The following is a 26,474-nucleotide window of genomic DNA, read 5'->3' as shown; positions in this document are numbered from 1 at the left end:
AACATGTTAACTTTAAAACTCAGAAAATAATATTTTTAAAATATATTCTGACAGCTTCTCTCACTTATTGAAAGATAATAATTTAATACAGATTTACTGTAGTTAATATATTTTATTAAATGCTGTGATTAATGTCATATTTTATCATGTCAGAAGCTCATTTCAGTCTTGTGAGGAATCGATTATATTCATGATACAAACATCAATTAAAGTCTGATCTCAAGTTGATTTGTCATTGTTTTATTATTTCTGTACAAAAACAACAGAGAAATTAATCAATTACTTGTTCTTCATCAATCATGCTTGTGACATTTTTACATTTGGACAGTAATAAAACAAATGATTGATGAGACACAACAATAAAAAACAAACACACACACACACTGATCTTACTCTATATGAGGATTTATTATAAATGTATTCTGATATTTCAGTGACAGAAGTTGAGCTGCAGTATTAATGTCATGAAGAGACTCATAACATCTCACTGTTACTGATTCATCATGCAGCTCAAAGCATTATGGGTAGAATCTCTTCACAGTCTAATCAGATTCATCAACACAGTTTCACTGATGATCCAGAAAGACAAAGAGTAAACCCAGGATAGAGGTGCTGAGTGAATGTGGTCTGGACTGTGTGGATGAGTCTCATTGTGTCAGAGACGCTGTAGAAGGACAGAGTTCCTGCGCCGTGATCCACAAACACTCCTGTTCTACTGATATTACCATACACTCTTGTTCTTCTGATGATGGGCTTCACAGGGAGAACAGTCACTATGTCATTGTGTCTGAATGAGTAACTGGAGGGAGAGCAGTCCAAACTCCAGGACTGATCATTACATCCAAACCAACTCTCATCACCCAATCCCTTCCTGCTGATGCTCTTATATGACACTGATATAAACACACGTCCACTGCACTCAATCTCCCAGTAACAGCGTCCACACACACTGTCTCTACACAACACCTGACACCACAGATCAAATCTGTCTGGATGATCAGGATACGACTGTTTCTCGCTCACACGTGTCACCTCTCTGTTCTCCTCAGACAGAATGAGACGCTTGTTTGCTGTGTTTGGATCCAGTGTGAGAAAACAGGCATCTGAACACAAGAACAGAGACATTTATAACACAACAATCACTACAGCTGTGTGTGTGTGTGTGTGTGTGTGTGTGTGAGTGAGAGAGAGAGAGAGAGAGAGAGTGTGGAGCTGAATATTATATATTATATTTAAAAATATTTAACGCTAGTAATCTTTTTAACTTTTATGAGGACGCACGCCGACGCGCTTCATGTTTAGTTACTGTAAGATTTAATGTAATTACCTTTACAAACTAAACAACATTAAAAAGAGCTAAGACTCAAGCTTAAATTATTGACCTCTGGTTTACTCTGAAAATTTTATAGTGACCGTAATTTGTGTCAGAAGTTATGAATGTGAAAAACGGAGTCCATTCCTTTTGTTTGAAACATGAGCATCAGCTGCATTTGTTCAGAGAAAAACTCATGAAAACACTTGACAAAACAACATCCCTGAGGGCTTTTAGTTCAAAAGCGTGCACATCTGGAGTTAGGCCTATTAACTGTAATGATTTAATTGTTCTGGTGAATCAAACAACGAATAAATTATATAGAGAAAGCGAGCAAAGAACACAACAGAGCTTTTTGAAACTCCGAATCAGTTAACCATTAGTGATGGGTCGACCTTGAACGATTCGTTGTTTTTGAACGAATCTTTAATGTGACTCGGGAAGAACGAGTCATCTCGGAGAGTGATTCGTTCAGTCGCGCATGTGCAACATCCTACAGGTTCTGCACTGAATTAGTTAATCTGTTTCGAGTCTTCGGGTTTGAGTCGTTCGTTCATCACGTGACAGCCTCATAAGCTAAACCTATTCATTCTGAGGGAAAAATACTTAATAATAATAATAATAATAACCAACTCTTTAGTTTATTACCTTTGTTACCACATTCAGTGTTATGGAAAGAACCATCATGACAGAAATTCACATTAATAAACTGTAATTAAAAAGCTACAATTTGAGACCAGAAATGCATCACGTAACTGTAAGAGTTAATAATAATAATAATAATAATAACTATGCACCTGTTTGTAAGGAAGCTTGTAAATTAACTAATTTATCTGTCCAATGATGTCACGTCACGTGACAAAAGAATGAACGACTCGAAAGACTCGAGAGATGAACTGATCAATTCTCTTTCCGGCTCTGACTGCATAGGTTTAGCTTATGAGGCTGTCACGTGATGAACGAACGACTCAAACCCGAATGCTTGTCAGATAAGAGGTGAGGTGAGCTAATCAAGACCCAGGTAAACAATGAATTAATCTTTTCTGTTTCTTATAGCATTAGTTTTGTATTGTTTGTAGTGTGATCAACGTTTGTATAAGTAGTAGATGTGTTAGGGAAGTAGTACATAACATTTTAATTATATTTTGCTAAAATTAACGAAATGACTCGAAAAAACATTCATTCATTTTGCTGAACGAGACTCAAAGGTCCGAGTCAGTAAAATGATCCAAACTTCCCGTCACTATTAACCATTGCATCGTAAATTATTTGCGGTTTCGAAGCGTTCCAATCGGATCGCGTTTCGCGAATCATTTGATTCAGAACGGGAGTTCAAAGCGCGTTTCGTGAATCATTTTATCCCCACCGGAGATAAAAAAATAATTCAGCAGAGGCAGGGATGCATAGGCCCCTACAAATTGCACACTGTAATATATTAGGGGTGGCACGGTACATGTATTCGTACTGAACCGTCACGGTACGGGCGTCTCGATTCGGTGCGTGAGGCCTTATGACGAATAAAGGCAATTCACCCCCAATCCAGAAGGGGGCGCCCGCAGTAATGCAACGCTGTTTGATAACCGCCAGCAGAAGAACAGCGAATGCCATGAGTTGCGCACTTGAAAACAAAGCCCCCTAGACGGTGACCATGTTCTGATTCTGAACGCATCTCTCACATAGACTGACAAGGGAGTATAGTTTAAAGGCTTGCACACTCAACTGTATTTCCATATTTGCGATGTAACGTATCTGAATGCTAGACTATTATTTATTATGCAAATTATAGCCTTTGTACTTCAGTCGCGTTCCAACAGTGACACAGAGGCGGGCGCGCTGATGTTTGGCTCACTGTATTTTATTTTGATAAAGTACCAACTGTGCTGTCAAGTTAGCAATGCTGGTTTCCTTATACCAGCAGAATCAACTTTAAACACTTATTGTCTTATTAATAATTACTGTATAAAGGTCTGCTTTTATTTGTGTACACTCACAATGAAATCAAAACAGGTTTTATATATAAATAAAATATATTTATATAATTTATATACCGGTAAATATAAATTTTTTTAATTTGCACTACTGTATGTTCAAAATAAATGAAAAGAAACTGAGCATAGTAGATTCCCCGTTGTACCGGAATCGTATCGAACCGTGACCCCCGAAACAGAGGTACGTACAGAACCAAGACATCTGTGTACCGTGCCACTCCTAATATACAGTATATATGATTATATAAAAGATAATATTAATAAATAATAAAGTGTGACACAATATAAGGGCACTTATGGTCAAATAGAACAAACATCTGAAGTGAGACAATAAACTGCCAAGTATTGCTTTCAAATAAGACCATATGCTTTTAGTGCAAAGACTTCATTAACTGTGTCTGTTTTAGTTTGGGAATGCCATTTCATTTCATTTGGATGAGAAGGAGTGGTGGCAATGCTTGCATTCTCGTGATGGGTATCAAATGAAGTTTAAACAAACAAAGGTATCTAATGAAGTACTCTACTGAAATTGGTATCACATTAAGGGTACTAATGTTGGTACTAGTATCTTAAATTTTTACGATACTCCGCCCTAGCAAATATTTTTAGCATGTTTCATGGTTGCATCAATTTCATCTGGTTCTGACTCCATTTCCTCTCCATTTCCATTCCAGTTGCTAAGTTTTACTAACCTCTCGTCATTCCAGACCCTGCTATTTCTCACCTGCCTACCAGTTGTTATACCATAAGTCACCTGCCCACCATAAGTTTTTTTTTCTATTTTTTCATAAAATGCTAAACTGGTATTTGCTCTTTCGAAAAACCACATTTAACACAACTCTAAACAAACATATTCAGATAAATACTAAGATAGATAAATCAGTTTGTCACTTGAGAAAGCATGAACCTGCCCTTCTAAAAGGCAACAAAAAAGTATTTTGACAAGTACAGATTGTCAAAGTTAATGAACTTACTCTGTGTTTACTCCGCTAGGGGCATCTCTTAGAAAAGATGTGTTAAAAAAAGACACAACTGTGTTAAATTTTAACACATTAATGGGTGAGTTCTGGGACGTTTTTGTGTTAATTTTTACTCATTCATTGTTTTGAAGGTTATCAAAAAAGATGTGTAAACGTGTATAATTTAACACATTATGTGCTGTCCTTCACTGCATACAGCTCTGATAGCACACGTACATCTCTGAGACGTCTATTTGACGTCTGCATTTACATCTGCAAGACGTATTTTTTAGGGTGTTTGCTCATCTGCAATACGTCTATAGGACGTCTCCTTTTAGATGTCAAATAGACGTCTATTAGATGTCTTTAAGATGTTTATGATTTAGAGTGTATGTAAAACTGACATCTTACAGACGTCTGTCAGACGTTTATAGACAGCAGATGCTTTCCAGATCAAGAGATCTTTAACAGACATCTTGCAGACGTACGTGTGCTATCTGGGAGTATGTTAAAAAAACATACATAAAATTCTAAACAAAATGTTCGCATTTGACAAAATGAATGGAAAAATTATTGGTTGTTTAGCTTATTGTCAAAATATTTATTATGATGAAATATCAACAATTACATAGAACTGCAGAATATATACACACACACACACATTTATATATACAGTACATACAATTTTAAGCAGTCAAAAAGGAAATGTCCAACACAGGACCAAAAGGTTATTTTCATCTCATTAGGTAACATGACACATAACCCTACCTTCATAGTCATTTCACTTTTTTCCAAACTTTGCTGGATTGATGTACACTGCTGGCCAAAAGTATTTTGAAAGATGCTCAAAAAATATTTCTTATTAGCAATGTCTGTACTCTTCCATCTTTTCCACAGCATAGGAGTAAAAGTCATTATCAAATAGCCTTTTAAAAGCCAACACAATGTTTTTGTCCACCTTTGGGAATAAATGAACTTCTCCGAAGACTGGATCCTGCTCAGAACTTTGCCAACATCAGAATGTTCCCTGGTCTGTATGCGTGTCCACAAACACAAATGTACTCAGTCCTTCAGTGGAGATCCCTGGTTCCAACACTATATTAAGACAGAGTGGGAGGAGTAAACCTTTTTTACTCTAGCATAAGAATATATATATTTTTAAGTAACAGCTTGTCAATAACATATACAAACATTTCAGCTGAACTGTAAACTAAATTGTCAGATTTAATTTTAAAACTTACATATTCTAAATTCTGTCCAAAAATGCTGAGATCCATAGAGAGAAAGACTCCAATTGAGCATTTAGCCTTCAGCTTGTCTGCAGTGAAGGGGTAGCTGTTTGAGACAAAAACACACTAAGACACATGCAAGCAATCACTATGTGATGATCTTTCTCCTTCTACAGTAGTTAACCCACCTGTGTGCTGATGTTAGGTACCTTCCTGGTCAAGTGGGACTGCAATGGCAGAAAGTCTTCTGCTTAATGAAAGATCAAAATAATGCTAAAATATAAACTAAAAAATGCTTGATTTGGTATGAATGAATGATTTAGTGTGAGTTTTATTGGAGTACTTACCTGCAGGGTGAACATCTTCTGATTGGTTCATTTGCTGTGTAATAAACATAATGTTAGACATCACTTATTTGATATAATGTTAGCAAATTTAGATTGTAAGCTACCTGGTCTGCACCAGTGGCTCCAAAGCACTTGTAACATATTGCTAATCATTTCAGCAAAGTTTTTAATACTTTAGACATAATAAAGAGCATTGCTAGCACCATTTCTTTATTGACAAAAAAAGAGTCTAAAAGTGCAGTCATATTTACCACTGCTTTGCGAAATTTCGCTTTTCTAAATTCAGCCATTTGTAAAGGTGTCTTTTCTCTCGGGAATTTTGAGTGAAAGTGAGAAAAGATTGAATATTTTAAGTCAGTTTTCAATGCGTTTTCGCCGCGCTAACCAACAGAAAGCTGCTTGATTTACAGTAAAGTTACGTGACTAATGTGCTTCAGCTAACTAATGTTATTGACAATGACCGGGTTTTGCCCACAAAATTTCACTGTGACCACACGTTTAAAACAGTATTAAAACAACAGCAGCAGGAAACATTGCTTTTGTTAATAAATGTAAGCAAAATATGATTTCAACTACATCTTACCTCAGGAATCTTGCTAGCAGTCTCCGGCGCGAATCGTCTCCTCCATAGTGAAAAGGTGGTTTTGACGAGCAGTTCTGATGCGAAGGTTAGTCGATTAATATAATTAAGTGATTATGGTATAAATGCGATATTTTACTTACAACAATACAGAAATAAAACGAAATGGCATGTCGCTGTCATAACAGACTAAAATGACTATGGGCTGACTGGATTCCGTTCAAAAACCCTAACGTAACGTTAGTCCCTATTGGTTCACATTAGCTAATTTAAATAACGGATGTCTTTAAAAACTACACATAAAGTGTTAGCACGTCGGTCTACACATATTGTGTTAAATGCTGTGTGTAAATTCAAAGTTGCGTTGATTTTTAAACTACACATAAATATGTGTAAAAGAAGTTATTCTTTTCTACAAATTTTTATTTAATATTAACACAAAATGTGTAAATTAGAGTGTTACACATAAAATGTGTCATTTTTTAACACATCTTTTCTAAGAGTGTGTGTGAACTCCACAATTCTGGATATTCCAGAATTGGAGGACATTTTCTGTCCCACCCATAAAATTTCAAATAATCCATATGCAAAATACTAAAACATGCACTTGTTGTTAAAATATACTTGTCCTGAGACTAAATCAAAATATCAAGTAGCTCTCAAGTACCCCCTAAAATGACAATTTTCTCTTGTCCCACCTTCTTGATGACCAACTTACATGTCAGATATAATAGTTTAAATACATTCTGAATCTACTTTTTTTGGTTTGAAATTGGTGACGTATATATCATTTAATTGTCAAAATAGTTTGTTTTATCATCAACATGTTTTAAATAACAGTAAATCTTTACTGCTATACAAGTTGCACATTGACTACTCTAAAATATATCCAAGTTTAATTTCTACAGTATTGTCTCTTATAAATTGATTGATATACTAAATTGATATATTACTAACTATTAATAAGCAGTAATTAGGAGTTTATTGAGGACAAAGTCATACTTAATATTTAGTTAATAGTGAGAACTGGACCTTACAATAAAGTATTACCCTTTATTTCTTACTATCTGTGTGTTGTTGTCTCTGTGTATTGGAAAATTCTGTCATAAGAACAAATTCCTTGTACTTGTAAACATACTTGGTAATAACGCTCTTTTTGATTCTGAATCTCTTAAATATGATCTAAATTTAACTTATGTGAAAAATGATTTTGCACAAATAATGTAACATAATGATATAAAATAGAATGTAAACCAATATTAACCCCAATTAAAAATAAATTTTTATTTTATTTTATAGAGAAAATAAAGAAAGGGGGGAGAAAAAAGTCCCTGACTGAAGAAACAGCATTTTATACTAAATTGGAGAACTGCTGAAGCTATGACATGTTGTAAAATTACTCCAAGGCCAAACAACAATCCCAGTTACTTCTGAGTAAGTATAGGCATCCTCTAACATAGATGACAGAGAATAATCATGTTTTATGTTAATATCTAATGCACCTCTCTATTACAATTTAACATACTCTTTTAAAGAGTAAAGTAAACTCTCCCTAAAATAGTTTTTGAATCGTTTTGAATTTAATGAGCAATTTCGACTCCATTTTGAGTTGAACCATTTTGAAAAATGTCCCTCCAACATGAAGAATTAAAGCTGTACACTCTTCCCGAGGATTTGAAAACATCATCATGATCGATTAGGAACATGACAGACCTCCGAATGTCACGATGGTTACAGAAACTGAGGGAGCATCATGATCAATGTGCTCGGAGATATGAAGATGCAATGAACCAAAAACAGCCATCACAGGAAAAAAACTATTACTAAGACATATTTAATTTTACCTAAACTAGGTTGAGTTGTTTTTATAGTCTGGCCTAGCCGTCAGGATCATTCAGTGACTGTTTAGCTAACGTTAGCATTAGTTTAATATACATTAAGGGTTCTTACACGTGCTTGAAGTACTTCAATTTGGCAACCATTTTGATTATCAATCAATTATTCTAGTCATTTTTTAAGCATAAGTACCTTCTGCAGTTCGGGGATTTGATGCTTTATTCTGTTTTGATATTTTAAACATTTGTTTTGGTTAGACAAGGCATTCGAACACTTTACAGTAACATTAGCTAGCTACAGCCAGTAAATCAGATGTAAGCTATGAGCTAGCTTGCTCAAGCTGTTTCTGTTCTCATACATAAGTATAGTACTGGTCAAAAGTTTTGGTACTGGTCAACATTATTATTTTTAAAGTTTTTCAAAGAAATCTCTTATTATGTTAATCAAGCCTGCATTCATTTGACCAAAAATACAAAACAAGACAGTAATATTGTGATGTATTATTACAATGTAAAATAATGTTTTTCTGTTTTAATGTACTTTAAAATATAATATTTCTATGATGTAAAGCTGAATTTTTCTTCAGTGTCACATGATCCTTCAGAAATCATTCTACTATGCTGATTTATTATCAATGTTGGAAACAGATATGCTGCTTAATATTTTTTTCTCATTACCTGTGATACTTTTCTCAGGACAAGTAAAAAAAAAAAAAAAAAAAAGGGGCTGGGTTGGAGGGCGTTCCGATCAGCATTTATTTAAAATACAAATAATTTTTAACAGTACAGTACTGTTCAAAGGTTTGGGGTCAGTGATTCTTTAATTAATACTTTTATTCAGCAAGGATGTGTTAAATCAGGGGTGTCAAACTCAATTCCTGGAGGGCCACAGTAACGAAGTAAATTTACTTGAGTATTGTACTTAAGTACACTTTTTGAGTATCTGTACTTTACTCGAGTATTATTTTTTCTGGAAACTTGCGACTTTAACTTCACTACATTTGAAAGACAAATATTGTACTTTTTACTCAACTACATTTATATCAAGGTCCCCAAGTAGAAAGTCGTTATATGTAGCAGTTTTTACAGTGTGTGCATTTTCAGATTCACTGAACTCTTTTTTTCTGCAAAAATCCGGCCTGCGATCTGCCAGGACCTTCTTGTGTTGCCAAGTCTTACAGTATTTCTAAGCCTGCAGTTTTCCGCCTAGCTTTGAATGGACATTTGGATGATTTTTTTACGCAAATCTGGCAACCTTGGGATCTTCTCCATTAAACTAAACTAATGTAAACATCTGCGCTACTGCACAGCTAAAAGCGCTCTAAAAAGGCATGTGTTAACTCATTAAAACCCTTTGGAAAATTAACCATGTTTTTACTATAGTAACCATAACTATGGTATTTGCAGTAAAATCACAGTATCCACAAATGTACTATTATCTCACTATAGTAACCATATGCTATTTGTAGTAAAACTTCAGTAACCACAAATTTACCATAGTTTCATTATATTAACTATAGTTTGATTTTTGTAATTAAACTATGGCAATACAAATAGTAGGCTAATATATCTGTCAAAAATCGCTGCCCTCACTTATATATATATATGTGTGTGTGTGTGTATATATGTATATAATACACACACACATATATACTGTATATATATATAGGCTATATATAAACTTAGGCCTACTGGTAAATATATAAAGTATATAAATCTGAACATTATTTTATTGTCAAAACACTGCACATAAATACATAAACATACATTTTTTTTTTTTTTTGCAAACAAATGATCAAAAAGTCGGCTAAATGAAAACTTTGGAATCTAAACTGGGAATCAATAAGAACTGAAATCAATAAGCAGAATCAGAATCTGAATGGATAAAATTCAAACAATACCCAACCCAGCCACATGTTGTGAAGTTCACTGATTTCTGAGCATTTTATGAACACTGATCAGTTGATGGCAAAATTCAAAAAGACGGTTCTTTGGTGCAACCTGCACACCCATGGCCATACTGAGAGAGTATGATCCAGTTTTCTGAAGAGACTAAAGATTTGTTTTCTTTTCAATGTTTGCCTAAATTGAACCATATCATAGACTTCAATATTTCTTTGAAAAAGAACTTTGTAACTTTTAAACAAGTATTAAAATGAGTTCAATGTAGTTGTAGGAGTGTTAAATAAAAAAGATAAAGATGATTATCTTCATTCAGTTGTTCCATTTCTATAGGTTTGGTAACATAAAAGCTCTTGATTCCAAAGATAATGCAAGCTAATCAGTGTATTCAGTAGGTTGCATTAGTGGCATAAGGTATTGTAAGTATACAACAATGTGACAATAAAACAATGCATTTACTTTTTACTTTTGATACTTAAGTACTTTTAAAAACATGTACTTCCGTACTTTTACTTAAGTAAAAATCCGTCTTTACAACTTTCACTTGTAGTGGAGTAGTATTTGACCAGTGGTATCTGTACTTTCACTCAAGTAAGGAAGTTGTGTATTTTGTCCGCCTCTGTGAATTACTTGATATGTGTGTTGGAGCAGGGTTGCAACTAAACTGCAGGCTGCGGCCCTCCAGGAATTGAGTTTGACACCCCTGTGTTAAATTGATAAAAAGTGACAGGCAAGACTTATATTGTTAAAAAAGATTTCTACTTTTTAATAAATGCTGTTCATTTTAAGTGTTTATTCATCAACGAATCCTGTAAAAATAATCACAGATTACAAAAAAAAATCCAAAAATGTCATTTTTAAAATTTGTATTAGTTTGCAAGCATGTGATCTTATGACCAACCACCATGTTTCTATTTATATTTGCAGATGTTACATGTTCTATAAATTTCCCCAAATTTTCAATTAATTCTCATAAATTCCTATAAATTCCTGTTAAATTTCCAACTTGTAATATTTACAAAATTCCTAGATTAAGTTCCCTTGTAAAGTTTATGGAAACTATCGAAATTTACTGCCCCTGTGCAACCCTAGTTGTCAGTGCAGTGTATTACAGACTGGTTGTTCACACAGGCATCAGAGAAAGATAGAGGAAGAAAGAGCATGTGAGAGCGACATAGCCCAGGCCAGGCAGAGAGAGCAGAAGGAGCACAAATTTACATTTAGTCATTTAGCAGATGCTTTTATCCCAAAGCAACTTACAAATGAGGACAACAGAAGCAGTTAAACTAACAAAAGAAGAGCAGTATGCAAGTGCTGTAAACAATTCCAAGTTAGCCTAACATTATACACATAGAATTGATTTTTTATGCATAAACAGAAGAAGAAAGTGCTGTGCATGGAGTAAGAAAGTGCTAGAACACACACAGTAGACATACAGTAAACACCTGTGATGACAGGCCTCTGTCAGAAGCTTTTTTTTTTTTTTTTTACAATAGTGCAACTAAAATGGCAATTAATGAAGGAAGACAGGGCAGCTGGTCATCTGTTGATCATACAGTGAAATAATTAACAAAACTCCTTAATTTAATTGTTTATTTTATCTCTCTGAAAATATCTGTCTTGGTGACGTAAACGCTGTTTTTAACCTTGGCAGTTAGCTGCTTACTTTTGTACCATTCAAAGTTTTTCACTAGACTTGAACTACTTACTTTTTTAAATAGAAACTATAAAAATGGGGGTGTTCTAAAATTTTTGAATGCAAGTGTATGTGTTTAAGGCCCCCCTTGAAAACTAGATGGTTCACCTCAAGGGGTTATCCTTTAAAATATTGTCAAACCACAAATAAATAATTGTCAAATAAGCACAATTGTACATAGCATTAAAATCTAATAAAGTGTGAGTGATGTCTATGTAGATGTAATATACACTCACGGCCACTTGATTAGGTACACCTGTGCAATCCAATACAACTTTGTGAAATTCTACTTTAGTGAAGCAAATACATTTTCTGTTTTTGTTGACATTGTCAGAAAGTGATAATTATATTTAATTTTTTATTATTGAGGTTGTAGTGGGTGGGGCTGCAAAAGAGCTTTAGTTCTTAAAATTCTTCAGTATTGCTAAAAGATAAGACTGGAACTGGCATGAGGTTTCCAGCTGATTTGATTGGATGTTCCAAACTGAAACAATAGGTTGTTTGCAATCACATGATTCTGATGACGCGCGAATTGCAGCTAGAGGGCAGGTAGTGATTTTTCTCCATAGGATTCAGTAGTAGAAACTCAAAATTCCTCTGTTTTGCATTGTTTAAGGATGCTTAAATCTTTTTAAGCATCAGATTCTGACGATGGAAGTGAATATGTGCCAACACCAGCTTCCTCACTACTCAGATCAACACTACCTTAACTCAGAAAGTTGATGAGCTCGAAAGGGACTCTAGCGACCTGGAACTTGCCACAGACGAGGTAGATGACGAGAAGGAGGAGGGTATGTCGAAAATAACAGTGAAGTGGTGCCAGAAGGGAGAGAAAAGGAAATGGGACAAAAAACATTACTGTATTTACTGCAAAAAGCCACAGAGTAAAATTGCATGTCATTTAGAAAGAAAGCACAATCAAGATGATGTTGTTGCTAGGGCAATATGCTTTCCCAAAAAAAAAATCAAAGAAAAGATGTCTGTTGTTGGATCAGCTTTGCTATAAAGGTGACTATAACCACAATGTAACTGTCTTGCAGACAGGACAAGGGGAGTTAGTGACCTTTAGACAACCTACAGAAGAAATAGATCCACATAAGTACTTGCCCTGCAATTGTTGTTTTGTTTTTTTTGCTAAAACATGACCTCTGGAAGCATGACATTTATTGCAAAAAACGAAAGGGTCTCCCTCGGGAAGAATCCAGGAAAAAAAAGAGAGTCCAAGCTGCAGCTTCCTGTCTCATTCCAATACAAGGTAATACAACAGAGAGATGTCGTAAAATCATTGGTAAGATGCTGCGTGATGAGGCGTCTCTTCACTTAAAATCAGATGCACTTATTTGTGAGTATGGTGACAGATTGTTGGAGAAGCATGGGAGCGATCCATCCAAAGATGGTTATGCGAGTCAGAAAATGAGATTTGTGATTGCTGCAAAGGCACTAAACAGAAAGGTGAAAAAACTTGAGGATATCGTAGTTCCACCAATGTTCATGTTGGCTGTTGATGCAGCTAAAAAGGCATCTGGCTTCACCAAATCAAAATACCGCTATGATCGACCATCTCTTGCTGTAAAACTAGGACACTCTCTAATGACATTTGGTGATATCTTGATATGTCATTATGTAAAAGCAGAAGACGAGGTAGCTGCAAACAGGGTCAGGAGCTTTCTGGGGTTACTGAGCTCAGAATGGGACCACTATGTCTCACAAAGTGCAAGGAAAAACCTGGAAGAAAACAAGTGGTACAAAAAGGAAATGATCCCTCTCACTGAAGACGTAATTCAGCTTCAAAAATATTTGAAGTCCATTGAAGAAAATGCCATGGAGAAACTGAGAGAAGGTCCTGATCCCAAAGCATACGCCATGCTAAGTGAAACCATCCTCTCACAAATTATACTGTTTAACCGGAGGCGCCAAGGCGAGGCAGCTAAAATGCTACTTGAAACATATGACAAAAAAAACACAGAGGCACTAAATGAGGATGTTATGCAGTGCCTCACAAAATTTGAACGTGACCTGAGTAAAGAATTCACAAGAATTCACAAGAAAGAGTGTAACCAGGTGATGATTAAGGGAGGTTAAAACTATTGAAAATGTTAATGATGCACATAGCTGTGGACAACGAAATGAAAGGTCCTTTAAGAATAAGCAGGTGATGTCATCGCGTACGCACAAGGCCCTGGCACACACAGAGACTGTAGTCAAGAGATCATCCAAGACAGAAATGGTAAGCTTATTTGTTGCTAATATAGAACCACCTTGTACACCCTAGCACAGTGGTCCTCAATTGGCGGACCGCGGTCCGGTTCCAGAACCTGGCTTGGCTCCATAATGACAATGGTAGCACCATTTTGTTTCTACAGTATGAAATGAGCATGTTTTTGTCTAGAGCTAAACATGCACATTGCTCATCTTCCCACTAAAGGCCCTTACATACGGAACGCGGCAGTCGTGAGTGTAGTTAATTTTCAATGTGAGACATATGGAAAGCAGGCGCAGGCGTTGTGCAAGAAATGGAAACATTGTGCTATATATCTGACCAGAATGAGCTAAGTTTATTGGACTCCGGAGCCCTGCTAATGAAAAACAACCTTTTTAAGCAACATTATTGTAATATGTAGGGGAAAATATATAAGACAACAAAACATAGTTTTTCACTTAAGAAAAACTTGCATGAATTGCCAGTTGTTTCTTCATCAACATGTGGACATTTTTCAGCTAATTTTGCCCTAGGAATTGAAAATGAGTTCATTTGATTTTTAGGTTATACCACCATTTTAGGTTTTCCCACCAGGAATATTCTCCTTTTCCATTCAAACACAATTATGACATTGTAAGGGTAAAGGAGAACAGTCAGTATGAAATAATATGTATGCATATATATATATATATATAAATCATTAATTTTTATAAAGAAATAAAAGTTTATTGTAGGCTACAAATGTTATATTTATTGAACTATTGTTGCTTCGTTCATTTTCAATTAATTCTAAATGACAATACACCACCTCAAATATTAAAATAGGTCTAGAATAATTAAAATATGCTGCTAGTTGAGATTGTCCTGTGGGTTTATGTGTATATAGAAGAACCGATTTGTTCGAACGCTTGCTCCATGAACGAAGCAATGTCTTATGAACGATTCACCCATTTAATAACAGCCGACGGGACTGGAGCCCACCAGGGCGGAGCAGAAGACCACCAGAGCCAGACAGCAGACCACCACGGCGGCGCAGATAGAGCAGGAGCCCACCAGGGCGGAGAAGAAGACCACCAGAGCCAGATAGTGGACCACCACAGCTGAGCAGACGGAACAGGTGGAGCAGAAGACCACCAGAGCGGAGCAGATAGAGCAGGAGCCCACCACGACGGATCAGGAACCCACAGCAGAGCCTGGGACCTAGGGAGAACAGAGACATAAAAAGGAGAGAGAACATGCACGGACCCAAGGACCGAGGCAGGGAACACAGAAAGTTCATAATTAGTCTCCATAGCTGTGACAGGACAGAACGAGAGTTCATTGATGGCCTCTATAGCCGTGACAGGACAGAACGAGAGTTCATTGACGGCCTCCATAGCCAAGACAGGACAGAGCGCGAGTTCACCGACGGATACCGCTGACACCTCTGGAGGATCTACAGCAGTAAACTCAGGACACAGGGACAGTTTAGTAACGGTCTCTTCGGCCGCAACACAACAGGTTGAGAGTACATTACTGGGCGCCACCACCATACAAGGGGCTGAGGTGAGCCCTGCCGCTTCTGGAGGTTCTGCAGCATGTGCCACCACCTCAGACAGTTCTGCGGTGGTGTACGCAGCCCAAACACAACATAAAGCGATTCCCATCAGGGGAGGCGTTTCGGACAGGGGAATAGGAACAGGAACAGAAGGGTTACAGTGAGCTGGTTTAGGGATACCAGCCGTGCGTGCAGACACCAGCGGTACATTCCTCACACTAGACATCAAACTGGGATAATGGGCAACTGACCTTGATGATCTGAGTGTGTCAGCCCGGACGTGACGTGGCTCTGGAAGGTCAGCGGAGACGTGACGTGGCTCTGGAAGGTCAGCGGAGACGTGACGTGGCTCTGGAAGGTCAGCGGAGACGTGACGTGACTTTGGGAGATCAGTTGAGACGTGACTCAGTTGATGACGACCAACTGTGACTAGACTTGGTTCTTTAAGATCAACTGTGACTTGACTTAGCTCATGAAGATCAGCTTTGATCTGTCTTGACTCGTGAAAATCAGATTTGACTTGGCTTGATTCGTGAAGATTAGCTTTGACTTGGCTTGATTCGTGACGATCAACGGTGACTTGACTTAGCTCTTGAAGATCAGCTGTGACTTGAAGATCAGCTGTGACTTGAAGATCAGCTGTGACTTGGATTGATTCGTGAAGATCAGCTGTGACTTGGATTGACTCGTGAAGATCAGCTGTGACTCGGCTTAACTGGCTGGCAGCAAGAACATGACAGGGTGTTGTTCTGGCCGCCATCTTGTGAACGGGCTCCACTGTCACCGCCATCTTGTGAGCGTGCTCCTGCGCGGTTGCGATCACACAATTGAGTGCGGTGTCGCGTTCCTCCGCAACACCCACAGTGAACGATGAACCCACAGTCAATAGAGCATAATCCATAAAATCCCTTAGGGACGAACGGGGACCTTCAAGGGTTAATAATGATTTGAGCGGCTGGTTAATGATCTCACAAAAGAAGTCTATGAGCATACAGTCCGGCAGATCAGAAAAATATGCGAGCTCAAAGTACTCTTGTATATAATCCTCGAGCGATCGCAAGCCCTGCTCGAGGGTTAATAACAGTCTCGCAGTGTCCATACCTGGCCAATATCCGCATGAAAAGCCACTGGATCCTTGTGCGGCCGAGTATTCTGTTACGGGGCTGACGAGACGTGAGACGTGCGGATCCATATGCAAAAATGGGGAAAATACAATCCGACCAAGGCAAGGCAAGGGAAACTAACGGGGCTCTGTAGGGCAGCGATAATGCATACAATACTCGGCCGTGAGGCAGGGAAAGTCCAAGGCTTATAAAGAGTGTCTAATGGGTTTCAGCTGTGTAATCAGTGCAATGTGTAATCTGTGACAGCTGTGTGATCTGTGCGATGGATGATGGGAAATGTAGTAGATGGTGAAGTGCAACAGTGCAATGAATACTCTGGTGGTGAGTGAATGGAAGTTACAGACCAGATTCGTGACATTTATAAGCGATACGATATGTGGCAATACCGTTTATCGATATACAGTATACAGTAGTTTGATACGAGCGCATCTGTAAAATATAGCGGAGGACACAGGCTGAGCTGCTGCGGAGAAAGTGCATAATCCAATCTGTTCTAAACATGTGACACGCTTTATATTAAAGGTCCCCTGAAATTAGGGGTGTGCGATATTGAAAAAAAATGATATCGATATTTTTTGGGATTTTTTCGATATCAATAATTAGACAATATTTTGCAGAGTGTGTTATTGTGCTGATATCTGACTACCGTGGACAGCTGCAGTTTTTGATATTCTTCATATTCTGTGTGGTCAGTTCACATCAGTGATAGAAATTAATCTTTTCATATAAGTTTAAATTCATTTGTACCTTTTATGGGCAATTTTACCTTTAATAAAGCCATTTTTTTCTAAAAGTGTGCATCTTTTGAAACAAATTGTTACATTTAATACATTTAGACTGTTACCAAACAAATGAAACCAGTATCAACAAAATTAATCTTTGCAGAAGTTGCATCTGAAGTGGCATTTAGATGTATTTACACACTGTTTAATGCAGCTCAGAGGGACATGGAGTGCTTTTACCTGCAGTTACAAATGCATAATATTTTGATATTTTAAACATAAAACATTGAATACTGATATTTGAGATTATTTTAAAATGAAAAGATACTTTGAATATGAAATTAAAATCGCCAGTAGGTGGCAGCAAGTCACTGTTAACAAGTGAGTCATTGCTACTGAACCGAATCATTTAAGCGGTTGATTCATTCAGGAACGAAACAACATCTTCATGTTGCTCAGAGATGCAAAACAGTGCTGTAGCTGTTTGGAATTATTTTTTGTTGGCGAAATGGAGCAAAAACAGGCAATATGGTGTCTAAAACGTAAGTCTCTTAATATTAACTTATTGTTTATTGCACTGGGATTTTTTCGATAACGATAATTAGACAATATTTTGCAGAGTGTGTTATTGTGCTGATATCTGACTACCGTGGACAGCTGCAGTTTTTGATATTCTTCATATTCTGTGTTGTCAGTTCACATCAGTGATAGAAATGAATCTTTTCATATACGTTTAAATTGATTTTTACCTTTTATGGGCAATTTTACCTTTAAACAAAGCCATTTTTTCTAAAAGTATGCATCTTTTGAGTCAAATTGTTACATTTAATCAGTCAATTAGAATAATAAGACATTTAGGATATTACCAAACAAATGAAACCAGTATCAACTAAATTAATCTTTGCAGAAGTTGCATTTAGATGTATTGCCAGCAAGTCACTGTTAACAAGTGAGTCATTGCTACTGAACCGAATCATTTAATGGTTGATTCATTCAGGAACCAAACATCATTATGTAGGGCTGTGCGATATGACGATATATATCGGATGGACGAAATAAAAAGTCTATCCTTTCATATTATGTTCTATCGTTTATTTCGTGGTGTCGCAAAATACATTGTTTACGGTAATACTACTTCATCATTTGGATGAGTGCGATCTTTACACGCCACCCACAGGACGTGAAGGGGAGACAGAACCAGGTGGAGAATGACCAGCCGGGACAAAACGAGGAGCTCGTTCCTAAACGAGGGACTACATCTGTAGCATGGACACACGTTTTTAAGCACTGCAGTTTTAAAACAACCGATTTTAAGCCGTTGCGTTCGCCGTCTCTGTTTCTGTGTGAGAGGACCGCGCATTTTTATTTAATTTAATTTTTTTGCCGCTTTTTTTTTTTTTAATTGGCTTTGAACACTTACATAAACACATTTGTATGCGTCATAATACCCGTCTTTGCAAGTATCCTCATAAACACAGCGATTGAAAGAGAAACGCATATGTAACAGTATATTGGATCCGGACTTTGGTCTTAAAGGGGAAGCTGTCCAATATTCATTCTGTCTGGCATTCATATTAATCATAGCACATTGCTAGAAAATCTCTCACTGCTCTTGACTAAATCACTTTTGTAACTTTAAGAAGAAGAAAAAAAAAAAAAAAAAATATATATATATATATATATATATATATATATATATAGATAGATAGATAGATAGATAGATATAATTAACACAGTGAATACTAATTAATTTACACAATGTATGTAGCGTTTCTTATTTATTGTAGTTTTTTGTCCTGTTGCTTGCAATTAGTTTCTTATCCTTATTTCATCACTGACTGTTTATTTATCTTCAGTGAGTTTGAGGTTGTTTTTTTGTGTCTCTTTTTAGGCTTGTATTAGTTTGATATTGACATTGGTGAAAAGGATTATGAAAATTCTATGGTATCAAAGATTTTAATATCATAAAAACTATATTGTGATATATATCGTTATTGTGATATAAAATTAGTCATATCGTGATATAAGATTTTGGTCATATTGCCCACCCCTATCGTTATGTTGCTCAGAGATGCAAAAAACAGTGTTCGTGTGCGTGCTCTCTGTAAGGGTGTTTTGTTTGGTTTTTGCAAAATACTCGATAATGTCAAATTGCACATGGTTAAAACAACAATTATGATATTATCGCAGACAATATATATCGCACATCCCTAGGCCCAATACGTTTTGTGGTCTGTGCCGACTCGCACATGTGATCCGCTCCATGCTATCGTGTCTCTGGACCGGAGACCATGTGCGGTGCGGTGGTTAGCGAAACCAGACTTTTTTTTCCTCAATGGAAAGCATATTTACACTGTCTGAATCGTTCCCTGTCCCCATAGTGCACTACGTGTCATTCACCGTACAGAAAATACTAATTCTGTGAACAAGTGACCTATTTCAGCCACGGCTTCAGCGTCTATTTATAGTGTAGGGGCCGGGCACTTCGAATTCTAGAGAGCATTTGATTGGACAAAGTTTGATGAGAAGATGAAGTACGATGTGACGTCAAAAAAATCGTTGTGCTGTTTTGGCTGAAGTGATGAACTGCAAGCTTTGAATGCTTATATCTTCTAAATGTGAATTTTGTCACTGTTTTGTAGCACACTGACATACAGATAACCTTAAGACTAACATATTGATATTAACACTCAAAAAACTTAAAGTCCGTGTAAAGTCAATTCTGAGAATTGTTTGTAAACACATTATAAATGTTAGAAATGCATTGCTGAAACATGTTACAAAGACTATTACAAAGAACTATGTAGCACTTAATTGTGGAGTTAGACCGTTAAACGGATTTTCACCATTTTCGTGATCAGGATTTTTTGGGCAGGCTAAATCAGGACTCGATGACACAGTCAAGCCACCGCGCACGGCCCCTCCCCCAACACTATAAAACGTGTCTTTGATTGAAGCAGCGCTGCAGACCGACCGGTGTGTAACATCAAAGTACAGTGAGAGCTACAGAGAGCTCCTGATGCTTTTGAATCGCTCTCGCGGTACTTTGATGTCATACACTGATGAACACACCTAATAACTAGAGCGCATTAGCTTTAGTGGTTCACGGCTCAATCGCGAGTTACTGTCATTACAGTTAGTTACTATAGCCTACTTGTTAGCTACCTATGCCTTCGTCACGTAAATGCATAATACCTGGTTGCGATCATTTACAAAACAGCTCGGTCTCCTTTTTAAATAAGCTGCAGAGGAAGACAGTTGAGAGAGACGGCAGCTTTCCCGCGAGTGGGTGTGGTTTCAGTGCCCCCAGCGCTTGAGAGCAGAGAATACGGCTTATTTTTTCAAGATTTTGATACCTTATTTTATTTACTTTTTTTTTTTTAGCATTCAAATTTGGTTGGGTGGTTAATAACACATTTTTCTGTGGTGTGACAAACTCAGAACACACATTGAATATTGACTTTACACGGACTTTAAATTTTGATTTCATGGGACCTTTAAGGCAGAGTCCTGCACGGGTCCTGTTTGATAAACCCGCACCCGCCCCGCACCCGCAGTAGTTAACCGAATACCCGACCCGACCCGTTTGACATAAAAACCGCGACCCGAACCGCACCCGCATTAAATCTACATAAGGCGGACAAAACGCCTTTATTTTATTTTTAATGTAACAAGCAATTAACAAGTCATTCTGAGTTAATGTTAATGCGTTTATAAATTAATAATAACATTTAACACACGCAGCCCAACAAGTTAACAGAGAGAGAGAAAGCAACATTATAGGCTGCATAAAAATATGTAGGACTGGCAGCAGTGTCGAGGATCGAGAGAGAGAGAGAGAGAGAGAGCGCGCACAACATCCAACGTGTAAAAACAATATAAAACTATTGCGTAATCAATCTATTTTAAACAGGTCTAAAAGGCTAGCTGTCAATCAATGTCAATACAGCTGTCGATTGGCTACAGTGTGCAGTGTTTGCAAATCCCGCTGTAGAAGCCCGGTCTTCAGACAGAGCGCGCGAACACAAGCACGGAACAATTTGAAAGAAAGGAGCTGCTTATCAGCGTGTACTGGATTAAGTCGAAATAGTCTTGGTTAAAATTGTACCCGCAACCCGCCCGTGCCTGTCACCAGTCCGACCCGCACCCGCACCGCACCCGACACGTTAATATATTTCCACCCGTTACGTCAATTTTTGCGGTTCACCCGTCGGGTACCCGCGGGTACCCGCCCGCGTGCAGGACTCTGCTTTAAGGCCTTTAAAATCTGGTAAGACATAGTATAGTTTATAGTTTCGCATAGTTTAAGTGACTCGGCCCGTCAGATGCCGCTGACAGAGATGCTACTCGCGCTGTTTAATGTGTTTGAGATGTGCTGTTTCCCTTAATGTGTAACTTACATTTCACAGGTATATTCTCCGTCTGTAAATGTTATCCCTGTTTCACACATGCTCCATCTGCAGTGCGTATCCAGCCCGTGTGCGTTATGTATGCGGTGCAGAAGCAGCACGGACTCATTGTGCTTTCACACAGAACACGTTTGCAGTCCGCTCCTGATCCATGGCTGTTTACCACAAACACAACATTTATCCATTATTTTGATTTCAAATCCAAATGTTGTTAGCCTATACTGAAAGTGCTTTTTCAGCATTGTGATCCTCTTTTATCACTGTGTAGTTGCACAATCTTTCATAGACATATTCATGTTTAAACTCAATTTAAATAAACAACGTATTAAATGCATTTGGCTATAGATTTGTATATTAAGTTGCTCAAGCAAGTGGAAACACATTTAAACAGCATATAGTCTACATTGCGTTAGGCTATCACAAATATTTTAAATTCATTCATTTATTTGATCGCTTGCATCGCTGGGTCTGTCACTCGCTTGCCTCTGGAAGGAGAGAAGAGATCACACATTAAGCCTTATGTTGGAGGAAGTTCGTTCTCACTCTCACCCTGCCGCACCCGGCTTATATGGCCGTGTGGTGATTAGTTTCAAGTGCAACCGACCCAGCCGTGATGAGCAGGTGCAGGTGTTTTTCGTTTGTCTCCAGGGCAGCGCTGATGAGAGATCGGGACGCTCGTCACAAAATATATATATATATATATATATATATATATATGGTTATAATACCGCATATCACGGTTTTGAGCCATTCAAAATTACCGCAAGGGAAATTCCCCAGTGTATTCCAGCCTTAAAGGAACACTCCACTTTTTTTGGAAATAGGCTCATTCTCTAACTCCCCCAGAGTTAATAAGTTGAGTTTTACCGTTTTTGAATCCATTCAGCCGATCTCCGGGTCTGGCGATAGCACTTTTAGCATAGCTTAGCATAAATCATTGAATCCTATTAGACCAGTAGCATCGCGTTCAAAAATGACCAAAGAGTTTCGATATTTTTCCTATTTAAAACTTGACTCTTCTGTAGTTACATCGTGTACTAAGACTGACGGAAAATGAAAAGTTGCGGTTTTCTAGGCCATATGATTAGAACTATCGCCAATTCGCGTAATAATCAAGAAAGTTTGCTGCAGTAACATGGTCGCAGCAGGCGCAGTGATATTTCGCAGCGCTGGGACTACTTTCAGGCGCTGCATAATATCACTGCGCCTGCTGCGGCCATGTTATGGCAGCAGCAGGGACTACTTTCAGGCGCTGGGAAATATCACTGCGCCTGATGCGGCCATGTTACGCAGCAAACTTCCTTAATTATTACGCCGGAATGGGCGATAGTTCCAATCATATCGGCCTAGAAAATCGCAACTTTTCATTTTCCGCCGGTCTTAGTACACGATGTAACTACAGAAGAGTCAAGTTTTAAATAGGAAAAATATCGAGACTCTTGGTCATTTTTGAACGCGATGCTACTGGTCTAATCGGATTCAATGATTTATGCTATGCTAAAAGTGCTATCGCCAGACCCGAGATCGGCTGAATGGATTCAAAACGGTAAAACTCAACTTATTAACTCTGGGGAGTTGGAGAATGAGCCTATTTCCAAAAAAAGTGGAGTGTTCCTTTAAGAGACTACAGATAAGTTGACATCCATTTAAAAGAGGTTTCATAATGAGACTAGTTTCTGTGTTCATCCCCATGAATTAAATGTTAAATGCTTTAATGGTTTGTTTTATTTGATTTTTGAACGTGTTACTTAGCTGAAAGTGGACTAGTATAGATGTTGCAATGTGCTTACAGTAGATGACACTTCATTATGAATATATAACTGATCAAATTGAATGCCTTGTTGCTTGGTTTTAGTGTTCTGTTTTTTATGATTGACTTCAAAAAATATATATTTTTCAATTATTCTTTAAAAAGGTTGTTTATAATAAACATTCATTAATAAAACTTAAGATTAATGGGAACAGGGGTGTGCTTAAAGGGTACAAAAATGTACAATTAAGCACAGCCAGACTTTTTGAATTTAATGATGTATATCTTAATTGAAAGGCTTTTGTCATTTAAAATTAAATTAAATATTTTTGTGTGAGAGATTAATATTTTATTTTAACATAACTTTTTGTACTGAAACCAATACCTTGTGCACTAAAAATGTCTCAATGTAGATTTTGGTGGGCTTAATAGGTACGTTTACCCTGTGTTATTTACACATTTCTTATTGTGTATTTATATACCAAGATGAAGACATTGAAAGTCTCACAGCAGAGAGCACTTACGCAGAAGATTCACGAGACGCAGAAAAAAGACTTGTCAGAACCAGAGCAAATAAGAGAGGACATATGGGAGCTACAAGAATGTGTCGTAGAGAGTAAGATCTGCACAATATCTGTAATATGCTGTTAATATCACTTAGGAAGGAAAAAACTTTTTTATATACATATATTCCCTATTCTTGACATCAGTACTAAGTATCTTGTTGCTCTTGCATTTTAGGAATCAGAAACATGGAAGTCACTTCGTGTAATTCAGCAGTCTGTTGAGGAACTCAAAGGATTGGTAACACCTGGGCACTACCCAGTGCCATTACAAGAAAATCCTGCCAGCTCTAGTGTAAGTTTCTCCATCAAATACAAGTCATTTCAGTTCTTTCTTTTGATACATTTTGATATTATTTTTTGACCAACAAACCTTCCTTATTTTTGATTATTCAAACTGTTCTAATCTCTTACCAATTTTTTAAAGTGGAAGTGATTTTCAGCTGTCCCAGACAAAAGATTGACATCGTGAAATAATCATGGCGATTTCTGTGATCGTGGCTCCTAATCGGTCGTACAGTGAGAGGTTCAAAGACGGCTGTTGTCACGGTCTTGCGACCAAAGTTAGCCTACAATACAGCATGATCATCGCACAGTGTATTTGCTGGTACGATCCACGTTTACTGACCAACCAATAAAAATACGACATGAAATCAATGCGACTTGGTGCTAAAACATAAAACTGCTTGACTCAAGCTCTTATCCCTTCCGTTTTCACTGTTTCCACTTTTTTTCAGCACACACAAAAACTACAACTGTTAAAGTGTGATTTATCGTGCTCTTTTTGTTTACAACTGGCGCATGCTGATGACTTTTACTATAGTAACGTGCGTCGTATCATACGAGTCGATAGGTGTCATCATCACACAGTCTACACACACATATTGTAGCTAAGTTTATTAGATCCATGTCACACAGTGTGACATGCAGTGATCTTATAAGATTGCTAAAATTGTGCAGTGTGTTTTGGGCTTTACAGTGATTTCAGAGTTTTCCACAGGATTTTGTAAGACTTGTGGTGGCAGGTGACGTCACACATTAATTACCATATGTATGACGTCATTGAGTCGAGTTTGCGTTCTCTAAACTGTCACATACTTTAATACAACTGAATGCCCAATAAAACTGTTAACATTTACATATTTTCTGTTTTCATATATAAGATAAGTATAAATAGTGACTAAACACGACACATTATTAATACATGTTAACCAGGAATCACTCTCACTCTACTCTTTAAATCCTGATAAAATAAAGTGCGACTATATGTGGTGGTTTTGGTTAATTCCTTTTTTTGTCTCATGCAGCGTGCTGCCTGCGCCTGAGTAAGAAAACTGTGTTAATAAAACTGTGTTCATATTTATAAGCCCAAAAAGTCAGTAAGCAACAGATGCTTGGAAACGCTGTTTTGTACTAATTTACTGATGAGTCTGCTGCTGTACGGTCAACTGAATGCGCTGCTTCTCTGCCGCTCACTGCACAGAATAGATGCAGAGAGAGGCGACACTGCGCCGGGACAGTCGGACCTCACGCTCGCGGGGCAGTACTGGAGACATCTTCCAACTGAACCATACCTAAAGTTTATCCAAAAAAGTCGCTAGGTTTGTCCTGTATGTACCTTTTATGGAAAAAAGCCGTTAAAAGGGTCTGAAAGTTGATAAATATATGGCTAAATTTGCGCTTGTTTGTGTGAGAGAGACGTGGGAGCTGCTGGTAGTGGGCAGTGGATATTTTTTGGCAGTCAATGTGAATAATTTGTCAGGCTGCCACAAATAAATCGATATATTAGGAAACACTGGTTGATCCCATTGCATGATGAGTCGACGACGGGCACATGAGATTTTCCAATTAATCGTTTTTTTTAATGACGTGAATTGATCTTTTCCGTTTGAACAGCTGATTCATTCGGGAATGAAGCAAGTGACTGTCTTTATGAATGGGTAATCAAAAATATATCACCTGAATGTATTTTAGAATTTTTGTCTAGTGTACACCTGAAATATCTTCTATAACCTTTTAATTGTATACCTTGTATAATTTATTCAGAGATCACCATGAAAATAGCCTTGATGCAGGCATGGCGTTAAAAAGTGAATAAATAAATGAATAGGTAATCAGTAATCACTGACTCGCTAGATTCGTTTAAAAATGCACATTCATTCATGAATGAAACACCTTTGCTTAGATGCGCAGCGGCTGAGCTGTTACTTTATTTGGAACCATTTTCCTTGATGAAATGGCACAAAATCAGACAGTAGTGTTATAGTTCGTTTCGTTTCTGGAAGAAGACGCACTGAGAGGAACAAGTTTAGTACTGTATT

The 26,474-nt window shown here is 37.4% G+C and overlaps 1 protein-coding gene across 1 annotated transcript in view; it reads right to left on the bottom strand.

Moving 5' to 3' along the window:
- Positions 1–232: 232 nt before the first annotated feature.
- LOC131538707 (NACHT, LRR and PYD domains-containing protein 12-like) overlaps positions 233–26,474 on the bottom strand; it is a 72,677-nt gene continuing 46,435 nt past the window's right edge. The window contains exon 11 of the mRNA XM_058772753.1: positions 233–1,103. Within this exon, the coding sequence (XP_058628736.1) occupies positions 556–1,103 (548 nt within the window). The 3' untranslated portion in view covers positions 233–555. The remainder of the gene's footprint in view (positions 1,104–26,474) is intronic.

This window comes from Onychostoma macrolepis, chromosome 04, assembly GCF_012432095.1.
Source record: "Onychostoma macrolepis isolate SWU-2019 chromosome 04, ASM1243209v1, whole genome shotgun sequence".
Lineage (NCBI taxonomy): Eukaryota > Metazoa > Chordata > Actinopteri > Cypriniformes > Cyprinidae > Onychostoma > Onychostoma macrolepis.
The sequence above is the reverse complement of the archived record's forward strand: the minus strand, read 5'-3'. Positions and strand labels throughout refer to the sequence as shown.